We start from the raw sequence: 13418 nt of genomic DNA, 5'->3' as shown, positions 1-13418 counted from the left end.
TCGTGTTCTAGACGCGAAAGAAAACCATTGTGACCATTAATAATTGAAAAGTGGAGCAAAAAGAAAGAAATAGAGATTTAAAATTGGTGGTCATAGTAGAAACGTGGCGATAATTAGAATTCATAGACGAATCATTATCAAGATTATTATCCAATGAGACAAATTATTCGAACTCTTTTCTTCGACTTTCAGACGATTTCTCAGTTCAATTAAATCGATTAACGAAGTTTCGTCGCGTTTTGACCAAAGAGAATGTGAATCTATCGAATTGAAGATGAATTGATTTGAAACTCTGCATTTTGTGAAGGATTATTGGAAAATTTTGATTTCTGGAATTGTTTAAATTCAAATTCATAGCTAATCAATGGCAAATTTTTTGAATTTCGAGAAGAGTATCACTCACTATGTTAATAAATTTTTCCATGAATTCGAATCTCGACAACTCGAAAATTTCTTAAATTTCCTTGCCAAGAATGTAATCGAATATGCACGCCTATTACTCGACTATTACTCAATCCATTCTCAATCGAATTGGCCCGTAATTTTTGCAATTTTTTACATTTCGAGGGGAAAATTCTTCGTTTCTTTGATGCTTTACAATCCCTTTAATCGGCATTACGAAACAAGCCCTAAATCTGTCAGTGAATTCTAATCCAGACGTAGGCGTTGTCAAATGGCAACGACGAGCGCCTAAGCCGATGCTGGTCTGAGAATTCGGCTTAACTATTTCGGGTTCCCGTGCCGGCGATGCCTGTTTACGACGGTCTCATGACCGATTTTTACACGACGAAACAAAAGGAACACCTTTGCTTACCAACTATCGAGGTCGCATCTATCGAGTGGTCCGAGTTTCAAATTTCGCGCGCTTTTCTCGCACGACTTATTTAATACCGAAAATGAATTTGACCGAGTAAAATAAAATTAATCCTTTCTTCTATTAGTATGAAAAATATCGCCACTTGTTGAGAATCAATTTTCTCGAAATTGATATTAGAAACATGTTATCATTCTTAAACTACGTATATACATATATAAACACAACTACGCCATTGGATAATACAATCTTTCTTTTTTTTTTTTCATTTGAAGAGAGAGTCGGTTTCAAAAGAAATTTTAGAAAGTTATTTATATAACTCGAAAAAATCCGACTTTGAAAGTGCAAAAAAAAGTACATATTATAAATACACAACACACAAACAGATGTAGAGAACAATCTACGACGCTTCAACAATCCTCCAAGCACGATTCTCCATCGCTCGAAATTCGCAAAGTACAAAACGAGCACGGTTTTGCTATGGCGAAACGTGCCGCGTTCCTTTCCGCGTGTTATGGGACAAAGTAACAAGCTGAACACGAATCGCGAGAACGAGTCGCGATTCGAGCAACTCGACGTATTCCGAAAGGGCGAATTCCTGCGGCAGGCAGGACCAATTTATCCAGAGTATACAGAGTGTGCGAATTTCAGAGGATGCAAATAAAGCCCGGTTGAAAATTAATAATCCGGAGTAACGGTTGACGAAGCCGGCCAGGTGTTCTCGCCTCCCTCTTCTCCCCGATTTTTGGAAATGTGTTCCAAAAACCGTGCCTCCCCCGCTCCGGCCGGCCCACTGTCTTTATTTCGAGAATCAAGAATGTGATAACTCAACCAAGCCGAAATAATTCATACGAAACACCCGGTTACGCCATACCCACCAGAATACGTAACAACCGAAATTCCTGCGCATTCGCCTAATACCAGCCGGTTAAATTGCTGCATTCCGCCGCAAGCTGCGTATATTTGCGCTTTATACGCTTAAATACAACTGGCAGTGGCGGTTTTATCCGTGCAGGGGTGCATTATGCAACCAAAAAGTCGTGGCAATTATCGAACAACGAAGGATGGTATAATGGAAGACGATAAGATGGTTCTTAGATGAAAATTAATTTGAACTCTACGTTGATTTTAAAACTGCTTCAAATTTGGTTTATTTAAATATCTTACTAGATTAATTTAAGAAAGAGATAGATTAATCGAGAAAAATAATCTAACACTTCGCATCCAATACAATTCCAGATCTATTACAATTCGATTCGTGCATGTGCCAGAGGAGTAAATCTAATTTGGATCTTATTTAAAAAGATACCAGGGGAAAAAAAGGAAAACTGGCGTGTTCTGGTTTTTCATAGGATCCCTTTCAAAGAAAAAGACAGAGTGGACCTATTTGACGAATCATTAAGCGAAACGCGAGAGAGAGAGAGAGAGAGCGCATAAGTATTTGGCAAAAGCAACCCTGCCAAGCGGCGGTCCTATGTCTTCAACGGATACTTTTAACATAAACGTTTACCGTTTTCTGTTTTAATGATTCGAGACATTTGGCAGCGGATGACAGGTGCGAAGTCCGCGATGCCCGACTAGAGCTTGAATTAGAAACGAACGCGGACACCCAAACACGAGCAAAACTGTGTAATTCCCTGTGTAAAACCGTTCCGCCCCATAAATTTCATCTCCGTGCCACGCGAAATCGCCGTTTCCGTTGACCAATCGATTAAACGATTAACAATCGCGATTAATCACGGATTAAAAACCCCTTTAACCCGTTAAGCTTTCGCGCCTTCTCCAACAACGAATGATCTCGAATTATCGCTTATCGACGCCTTTAATCACACTGGACACACTGAATCGCTGAATGCCGATTTCGAAAATTCTACCCGAGACTAATACTCGAGATTAGAGATAATCGCGATCTTATCGATCCTTGTATCACATACATCGGTGCGAGAGCCGGGCAAGGAAATCAAACTGATGCCGATTCGAAGCTAATCGCCGATCTTTATCAAATGCAAAAGATCGAAAATCTTTTTGCATCATCGATTTGGAAAATTCACAGGGATGAAAATGTCAGGCGATGTCGGAGAGGAGAGCCGAACTTTTTCAAACTGATATATCAGAAAACGTTAAATAGGGAGGAATGTAGAATAAAATAGCCTTGAAAATATCTACAAGGTGCACACTGTTGAGAGCCAACAGTGATGGATTAATATTGAAAAACACCTGCCAAGAGATATTTAGCTCTTGTACTTAACTTGTTAAAAGGAAGCACAAAAGTTGGGCCGGGCAATATTAGATCCTAAATAGAGAGCGACGATGAGAGATCCAATTTCGAGCCACCTTCCGAGCAACGACGGGGGCACGCATTTACCTAGGTGTCGAATGAAATTTCACGCTTTGCATCGTGCGAAACATCCGTGGACATGGTGCAAAAGGGTTAAATCAGTGTATCTGGGTAAATCGCAAATCGAGACGGTCGCGAAGCGATTATAATTACTGCGGAGAACGGTTTCGTTATCTAATCATCAACCGAAAAGCCTTTCCTCGCATCACGGATCGAGCGTGTTTCACACAGCGCACAACACCGCTCTAATGAACGTGATATACACCCCGTCGCACCTGTTGCTCAAATATATGCGCTATATCCAACGATTCCACGGTGATAATAAATTGGTAGATGGTAGAAAACCGCTTATGAAACTCTGAGAGAGAACTAATTTTCCCTTGGGATACGAATGTTTATTTCGAATTTACACGTTCGAATTCGCGCGATTTTAGATGAAATAAATAATTGGTAGAGCGTATAATAAATATTTTTGCTCAGTTATGTACGTGCGTAAGGGAAATTTGAATACACGAGGATATAAATATCCAAGATATATTATAATATAACGACGACGAAGGAAGGTGTGTATCTTTATAAATTAAAATATCTATACTTCTTGGATAATGTAGCTTGCAAATTATGCACAGCTTTGGCAAGGGAAGTTCGCAAAAATTTATTAAGAGATAAAGAAATATCATTACCACGATAATTACCACGTTCGACTTCGTTCATCGACCTCCCCTCTCACCCCCGGCTGAGACACTCGCCGCGTCCATTCCACCTTTAGCTTTAAAAACTTTGGCTTTAAAAATAATCCAAACCTGAACAACGATCGGGTCGAAAAGATTTCTTTCTTTCCTTTTTCTTTTCTTTCCTCGAGAATAGAATCGTGGGACGAGAAGGGGAAGCCGTGAAAGCCGCGACGGGTGCAAAATTTTCGGCCGCGTTATTGCAACGCTGTTATTTCAATTGGTCGACGAAACTTGGCACGAAGTACAACTTCATTTTCGAGATCGGTAGCTGCGATAGCTTATTACACGCGACAAGGGGTTTTTACTCGATCGTCGGAGGCGCCACACGGGAGACACGCCTCTCTTATTCCTCCCCTCTGGTCGGAGGAGAGGAGAAAAGTTCTTTTCTCGCTAATTTAGGAGGCCTCTTAAGAGTTGTGAAAGAAGCTGTTTATAATGGAAGGGAGGGGAAAAGTGGACATCGGTCGGGAAAGAGAGGAAAGAGTTGTGAATCATCGGAGGCGGAGGGGAGGAATAAAAATATTGTTTACGACAAGTACAAATTACCGATCGAACGGTTTTTAAAGATAAACTCGGCTACGATGTGAATTCATTCCGTACGAAATGGCGCGTCCGTGTACAGGGGATCGTAAAACAAGACGATAAGAGTGCTCGACGACAGGAATTATGATCTGTTTACCAGCGGGAGGATATCGATCTCGTTGCGGTTGCTTCACGCGAGGCGAAAGTTGGATTAATACCCGGGGAGACCCGTTTCAATGTTTCGATAAAAGTATGATTTATCTCGGGCCAACCGGCCAACGTGGGCATCCTTGACTTCGTTATATTGGCGCGAAGTAGAAATAAATGCATCGCGTGTTGCAACAAACAAACTTCTAAACGGTTTAAATTCATTTTAATACTTGAATTGCCGGATTACGTAAAATGATACGATCTGTTTATCTTCGAATTCCTCTCGAAAATTATAATTGTTACATCTCCTTGATCCAAACTATAAATCTAACTTAAATAAATCACAGACAGATCGAAATCGATCAAACCCCCTTGCTCGAATTCAAAAATTCGTTTCGTTGGAATTATTCTAAATTTCAGAGTGGAAGAAAGTTGAAGAAAACCCCGTTAAATTCTTTCCATGTCAACAAGATTCGTGCTGCCAGCACAAATCTCTATCTTCATTATCCTCGATTCCGTTTCCGAGAACACTAGGCTCGCTCGTTTCTAAGGAATCTGTCCGCAGGATAACGCGAATTACGATTCAATGAGCGCATTGGCGAGCATGGGCTCATGGTATCCGGTGCATTAAATCACGAAAATCGCGTGAGCTGCCAAAACGACAATAATATTCGTCGCTGAGCCGACCTACGCGTCTTGCACGCCTCTCGCATAATAATGCGCCAGGGAGCAGTAATCTGTGCCAGCGCTGGCCACTGCCAGATTCGAAATATGCGAGCGATTAAACGAGAGGGCTTTGCGCCTCGATCGTGAAAATGACAAAGGTTTGCAGCGATGGAAAAGAGAAAATATATATATATATATATAATTTTTCTTTAATTTCTCAAATTTTGAAATATCATTTTACATATATGTGTGTGCGGATCAGAGGCGCGATTAATGAAATTGAATTTGAAGATTCGAGTGTAAGATTCGAGTGTAGGCAGAGGAAGCTCTTAATTGATAGGAGAACTATGATTAGCAGTACGGTCATATCTTACTTTGTAATGAAATGCAAGCAAGTGTAACGACGTCAATGGACTCTATCCAATTTCAACAAGTGAATACCTCTTTGATTACATTATGTTCTTAAGTTGTCACGGATACACGTGTGTGCATTAGCGGTAGAATAACCAGGTTGGTCAAGTTCCAGAATGTTTCGGTTCGGTAAGAGATGATTGGATAAGAATATTCTAGCGAAATCCCTCCCCGTCGCGGGGAACTGAACCGTAAAAATTAAAACTTAAAAGTGGCGGAAGAACAATCATTCAAATTAAATTCAATTGAAGTCGATCGATCTACGATCAAAGGTATCGTAATAATTGCGAGAATGAATCCGCGAACGAAATTTGTCATCGTCAGCTAAAATAAAAAAAAAAAAAAAGAAAAAACAATTTCCAGTTCGAGTCATCAATCAGTCCCAGATCTAAATATTGCTCGGAACTCATTAAGCGTCTCCTTATGTCACTGTTTTAGAGATAACTCAACAGCTTTCATGGGTCGGATCTGCTTTACCCTGGTATGTCCGCAGTTTGCTTGCCAACCCACCGAAGACCACGGCTATTTGTCCGGCTTGGATTCGCCTTGTTGAACCGTGAATTCAAATTAATTAAACAAAGAGTCCGACCGTGCACTTACACGCACCATATGTCATTCACCCGATTACATTGTATTCCCGGTGAAAATAACAGTTTTGCAACGCGAATTCTTGTTCTTCGTATTTCCCGCTACTTTTATACAAACATCTAGCGACATCTAGTAACGTACGCTACGAGATACGTATGCGCATATCTAGGGAGATACGTGTTTTACGAAGACAGTTTTGTCCATTTTTTTTTTTTTAATTAGAAATATTATATCTTGCCAAAAGCAAAACGAAAAATGTCAAAAAGAAAAAGTAATCCGAGGAAAGCCATTAGCTGCTATCTAAATGCAAATTTTCATTCGTTTATAACCAATGAAACTGCTATCATCTTAATATCATTAATGTAAAATATTTTATTTATGTTGTGCTTCTACATAAGAGAAATACAGGTTAATAATTTAGATAAGTGCAGGTTGATACGAAAACTTGTCTCGATACATAATCTCGTACATTAACTAGATTAAATACATTTTACACCGTCTCCCAGTAAATGTACAATACAGATATAAAGATATGCTTTCGAGCGTGTCTTCGACAATGTTCCAATGTTACTTTTCTTTTTAAAAAATAGTTGGCAAAAGTTCTTAACAATTAACAAACTGTGTTAATTAAAATTTCTGAATTGGATATTATTCTAATCGGAAACTTGGTTTCCGTCCTAAGTCCACGATTTCGATGCGAATACTAGATGGAATGATTTACCTAATTAATTTCTACTTCTTCGATTTTCAATACGTAGTAATTTTTAAATCTCGATAAAGTTTATTATCTAATCTCATTTCCCAATATTCTTTCATCTATCGCAGATACGGATATCAATTTTACTGAATGGCAAAGATATCGAGCATGGAGAGGTAAGGTGGATCGGGAAATCGAATGGTCAGCAACAGGAGTAGATTTTATCAGGGAGGTGTTCGTGCAAGTGCGAACGCGACCGCGTGGCCAGAGCCATGAATAAATATCGGCTTGGCGTAAACCTGTGTACACTAGTCCTATCCTATCTGTTCGAGGATCTTCGGGACAAGTTCAGGTTTTAAAGATCGCAGATAGGGGCGATCGATAAAATTTAATGCTTAAAAATAGTGGTTACCCTCGTTAAACAGCTTGTTAATCTTCGAGATAGGCACAGCTTCCTTATAAGCTATAATGCTTTTATTGCGTCGGATAATACGTATACGATAAAACGTAACAGGTTGATAAAATATGACACACAGAACGATAATATTATTGTATTGTTATTTATATATATATATACGAATTCCATCCTTTTAGATCGTTCATAAACATCTCGAAGCGTAAGAAGCAACAGCAACAAGTCCTCGCGAAATGACAAATGTTATTACGTTAGAATTTACATTTGTATCTATTCGTTGGAATTTTAGAATTAGATGAATTTCTAATGGATTGATTTCAATCTCGAACAATTTGAATGAAATATATATAATGGAAGGAACGAATGAATTTCGATCACGTTCAATAAATTGTTGGTTCGTTGACAGGTTTGGATAAATAGATCATATTATAGTTCAAAAGTTCTATCCAATGATCGATCATCCCATTCTACTCCAAAATATTATCGTGCAAGTAATCCGATTTTCCTGAGCGATGAGTCTAATCCTTTTACATTCTAACCCAAGAGGATAAACTACCTAAAATGATATTACAAATTTCACATCCTTCATAAGGCAACTGTTAAAATTGAATTGGCCAGGAAAAGCTAAAGCTACACACATTTTTCATTTAATAATAATTATTTTCGCCTTTCGAATTTCTCATGAAATTCTATTATACATGGTAACAACATACTACATGTTTAATTGCGTTAATTACTAAATAATAATTTCTCTTTATCCGTAATGTATACGTAAAAAACAGAGACCTGCTTATCTAATACAATTCGATGCCATAAATTCTTTCGACGCAAGAAATTGGCGAATATTCCAAATTCTCGAAGAGATCGTGCTTCTCGTTCCCGATATTCGATCGCATCCGAGCGCCATCGAACGCCACTATCGATCCTTTTTCGATTCCTCGAAGAGGGAGGCGCGATCTCGAGCTCGCAAAAATCGAACGAAGTAAGGAAGACATAAAGGGAGGAAAGAATGGAAACTAAGGAGCCACGTGTGTGGTCCCGTCGGAGCACGTGTCGCCGAGTACGGGAACGTGAGTTTTTACACGAGATTGGGGATCCGCTACTCGCTTTTTCCCGAGGAATGCCGAAATTCCGTGGCGCAGGCTAACTCGAAAAGCGAGCCACGCTGGCCGAATCCAGAATTCGACGAGCGAGAGCACCGAGCAAGAAACAAGCTTGTAATTATCGCGAATCTCATCCCTCACCCTCCACCCACCGCGATCCTCTCGAATCCAGCGAATCGATCACTGTCAATTCTTGCTTCTTTCTTTCGTCGAACTATTCGCATCGGGTAACCGGAAAAAAACTAGCCAATTAAGCGATAGACGATTTATCGCGGTATATGATCTTTTTATTCTCGTTTTTTCCTTGCGTTTCTTTTTTTCTTTTTTAATTATCTTCTTACGCGTACGTTTCACAAATTTGATTTTTGTTATTATATTTTTACCGGAAAGATATACCTGTTTCAAAGACGCCATTTTGATCCCTCGATAGTACTATTCCATTAAAAGAATCTCGATATTATTATTAACATTAAATTTTTGTCTTTAGAATACTATATTCTGATTGTGCGGATTTTTTTAGATAGTTAAATCATGATATTGTAAGAATTATGGATATATTATGGAATTATGGATATACGGTTTGTTAGATAGATAGATAACAGATTAATATATGTGTAATTTGAATTTATCTGATGATGTGATTTAAAATTAAAATTAATTCAAAATAAGAGATATTTGTTACTTATTTGAATGATACTATTTCATCAATCGTTTTGTTATATCAAATATAATTTTCGATATCCGTAAATTTTAACACGTATATCAACAAATATATATTTGTAATATACGTAAAGATAAAGATAAAAGAAATATGTATATATGTATATTATACAGAATAATTGATAAAGTATAAAATATGAATAAAAACGAGAATACTTATATATTGTATTAAGAATTATATTTGTTATGGCAATTTAATTAATATAAAATGAAAATAAAACTTTATAGGAAATAGAAAAATAATTATATGAAAAATGAAATATTTTACAATATATGATTTTTTTCGAAAATAATGTATTTAATATGTATTTAGAAACATTATGGATTTAAAATATATGTACAGTTATATATATATAAGAAAATATATAGAAATATTTATTCGAAATACTACACGTGGAGACATCTGTTAGGAGCTACCGTAACTATAAAATTATCGAACCTTATCAATGTCTCGAAGCAACGTTCGTCAATGCGGGAGGCCCAACTTAACCCCAAAATAGAGTAAACATTTAATAAAAACTAAAAAGAAAAACCTATCAATAATATTTGTATTTAATTTCGATGAAAAGTAACAGAACACGTATACGGATAAATAATTCTAATCTTATTATTGAAAGAAAGTCTGAATGACATAATTGAAAGGATTATTTGTTCCGGATAGTTTCAATACGTCTATTTATAATTAACGAATAACTGACTAATCTTATTCGAAAATATCGAATCAGAAAAAAATAGATATGCGAATGACATTTGAAAAAACAATAGATTCACTTTAGAAGATAAATATAAAAAGTCGTGCATAGGAACAAGGGTGTGCAATAACCATGCAAAGCATTTGAATATTTCGATGTAAGATTTTTAATTTAGAAAGATTCTTGTACTCACCGGATTGTAGAGGCCCTTAAGGGCCTATGCTCTGGATTCCAACAAATTATATTCAATTCCTTTAACACTGAATACCAAAAACACTTTTCCGAATCACTTGTCACTAATTAAAGGCCTCACGATGCCAGCCATGACTGCCATTTGGCTTTCGTTTACTACGCCAATCGCAAGATGGCAGAACGACGCAACGGAAATATACTTGTGAGTTTTCAACTAAGATTATATTTTCATTGACTGTATAGTTATTTGATTTTTCAATAAAATACAATTATTTTATAGGAAAAATTTAATAATTATATAAAATAAATATAAAACTGTAATTAAAATAGACTGTAATTAATATAATTAATAAAAATATATAATAATATTTTTTTCGATATGTTTATAAATTAATAATTATTATTTTGAGTAACAAAAGTAAAAATTTCCAAAATAGTTTAATTTAAATGAATATAATTTTGATGGTTTTAATGAATAAGTATCATTAATTTATTAGTTTGTTAGTTTATAACTTCGTAAGTTTAAATTAACCGCGTTATGAATGCCATAGTTGTCTTACTGTGACTGCGCGAGAGGTTATATAAATTATAAAAAATGGTGAAAATTCTAAGAAAAGTGATATTTTTAGAAGAATTAAAACCGATATATCATAAACCTTTCTGTATGTTTTAATAATAAATATCTAATATATATAATAATGTATGATTAATGTTATAGGGACGAAGGCAGCATTACTATGGGAAAAGTTTAAAGAAACTAACCCTATATTAGGATTATTTGTACCTTTAGCTGCAATAGTAATTCCGACTTTAGGCGGAATGATATTTTATAAAAAACTCCATGAAAATCCTATTCCAAAGTATTATGAGTATATTATTGGTAAGTATTTAATATTTATTTTCAATTAGTTACATTCTTATATAAGTGTTTATATATAGTAATGTTTATAAAAATTTAACTGTAAATTATATTAATTTATTTTATATCATTTTAATATAAAATTTTATATTTATTCAATTTCAGTTATGAGACCTGATGATCCAGCAGTTCAACATATTAGAAAAGATGAGTCATTGAAAATAGGGAGATTACGTGAAAAGGATACAATTCTTATGCCACATTAGTTGTATATTACTTAAATGATATAGTAAATAAATATCTGTTATTAAGTAAAATCATCATATACAGTAGTTTTAAGTCATTTTATCAAGAAACTAAAAATTAAAAATATAGTAAGTGTAATTAAATTATAGCAATATATTAAATAATTTCATATACTCATATATATATATATATATATATATATATAGATGAATAAGTTTAAATTATATAAAACAATATTGAAAATTATTTTGTAAACATTGTTATGCATTTCTATAATTAATATAAAATATTGGCACAAAAATTCTATTGCATTGAAAACTAAATCTTAATTTTCTTAATAATATAAATTGTATGAGACTTCAATTGGTTGGATTTTTATTAAAAGATTAATTTCTTATATCTTCTATAACATGTATTATATATTTATATTATATATATATTTTTTAAAAAATAATATAAAAAATTTCAACTTTTATTTATTATTAAAAATGTAAAGTCTCTATATTATGTTATCAATTTATTTAAAAAAATATATTTACGATGTTTTTGTACTGCATTTATTTATAAAAGCATTATTTTCGTTTAAAAAAGAAAAAAATTTAGAGAATAAAAAAAGTCTCTACTAAAATATAAGTAAGAAATATATTACCGAAAATTAACCATATTAGATATTTACATATATTTACAATATATTTACGTATAACATTTTAATAGATTGTATATATACGTTTACATTATGATTGAATATATTCAAATATCATCTAATAAATATTTTAAAAGAGCTCAACAGAGATAATTCAAAATTTGAGCAAAACAACACATTTAGGCAAAAAAAGAATAAATAAATGAAAAATAAACATTCGAATCTATAAATAAAATGCGTATCAAATTTATTAAAAGTTACATTTAGAAATTTATAAATAAATATATTGAAATAAAAAACAATTTATCGATTTATCAATCAAATATAGATTATATTTTATCAATCATATTTAATCCTGATAAATATAACGCAAATATCAAGAACTTTTTACTGAAGTATCTTGAATAATTAATAAATAAATTTAAATAATGTAAAATAAAAAATTGAATTAATAGATTCGAATAACAAATTTATCCATGTTAAAAAAAATTTTCAATTTGAATGTAAAATATTCGTAACATCGTTTCGTGAAATATAATAATAATAATTGATTAAATAAAACGATGATTAAAAAAGTTATCTTTATTGATATTTGATTATAAATTTTTGATTATTTTATTTATTACAATAACTGAAAGTAAATTTAAAAAGAAATGCGTAATAAATAATATATATACGTATATATGTACAAATAGTTACAATTTAAAAAAAAGAACCAACAATAGAAAAAACAAAAAAGGTACAAAACATTTATTCGCATCAAGTATGCAACAGTTTAACCTAAACCTGCCCTGATGTAGCAGGAGAATTGGTGTTGCACCTGATGGTAGCGCGCAAGATCGTGGGATCATTACGACCTGTGTCTCCTTCTGTAACGTGCATATACCCATAACAGCCATAACATGGATGAAAGTTACCGGATAATAGAAAAGAGAGAAGAATAGAGGATGGTACAGTTCGGAGCAACGAAGAAGGCCAAGTTGATGGCAGAAAAGATAGAGACACGAGTAAGAGCAACGGGAAAGAGGATGGATAAAGCGTAAAAGAGAGACAGAGAGAGAGGGAGAGAGAAAGGAATACCTGGCGAGGGATTTACTTTCCAAAGGGCTAACTTAAAGCAAGATAGCGAGGAGGAATAAAGGAAGTATCGAGTATCGCGGACTGGAGGAAAGAAAGCAGAAGAATAGAAAACGGATAGGCGGTGGAAAAGAAATGAACAGAGTAAAACAGAAATACTAAGGGAAATAGAGTGGAAGGGGCGAGATGGGTGGGAGGGAGGTTGGGGAGGCAGAGAGGGGTGAGGCAGAGAGAAGGAAAGCGGCAGAGAGAGTAGAGGGACCTCCGCACGATACGGACCACCCCTCGGTGGTTTGCCAGTGGTTCAGTCAGCGCTTCGCACCGGCGTCGCTTCTCTGCTGGTCGGTGATTTGTCTCGGTCACAGCCTCGTGCGGATAATCGCGTGGTTCATGTCGCAGGATCAATGAGAGAAAGACGTGTGCTTCGCGGGAACAATAACAAAGAGATCGTCACGGGTGCTGGAATCGTGTCCGAGAGGTATCGACAGCATCGTGCGGAACAGGAGTGATTTCGCCTCTTCCGGTTAAACTGGAGGGCGAAGACAAAGGAT

General features: G+C 35.0%; 2 protein-coding genes across 10 annotated transcripts in view; one reads left to right on the top strand and one right to left on the bottom strand.

Annotated features, from left to right (window-relative positions):
* LOC107994781 (myocardin-like) overlaps positions 1–10188 on the bottom strand; it is a 291174-nt gene extending 280986 nt beyond the window's left edge. For 5 of the 9 annotated variants that reach the window (XM_062081678.1, XM_062081676.1, XM_062081687.1 and 2 more), the window contains exon 1: positions 10044–10184. The gene's annotated coding sequence lies outside the window, so the exon portion shown is untranslated. Of the gene's footprint in view, positions 1–10043 lie in introns of all 9 variants that reach the window. The other 4 variants (XM_062081738.1, XM_062081755.1, XM_028665341.2 and 1 more) reach the window with 4 other exon arrangements.
* Positions 10189–10251: 63 nt separating this feature from the next.
* Positions 10252–11226, top strand: LOC107995005 (uncharacterized). The gene is made up of 3 exons (XM_017052220.3): positions 10252–10704; positions 10761–10922; positions 11067–11226. The coding sequence occupies exons 1-3, from the start codon at positions 10638–10640 to the stop codon at positions 11165–11167; spliced, it is 330 nt and encodes a 109-aa protein (XP_016907709.1). The 5' UTR covers positions 10252–10637; the 3' UTR covers positions 11168–11226.
* The last annotated feature ends 2192 nt before the right edge of the window (positions 11227–13418 follow it).

Source organism: Apis cerana, linkage group LG1 (assembly GCF_029169275.1).
Source record: "Apis cerana isolate GH-2021 linkage group LG1, AcerK_1.0, whole genome shotgun sequence".
NCBI lineage: Eukaryota > Metazoa > Arthropoda > Insecta > Hymenoptera > Apidae > Apis > Apis cerana.
The sequence above is the reverse complement of the archived record's forward strand: the minus strand, read 5'-3'. Positions and strand labels throughout refer to the sequence as shown.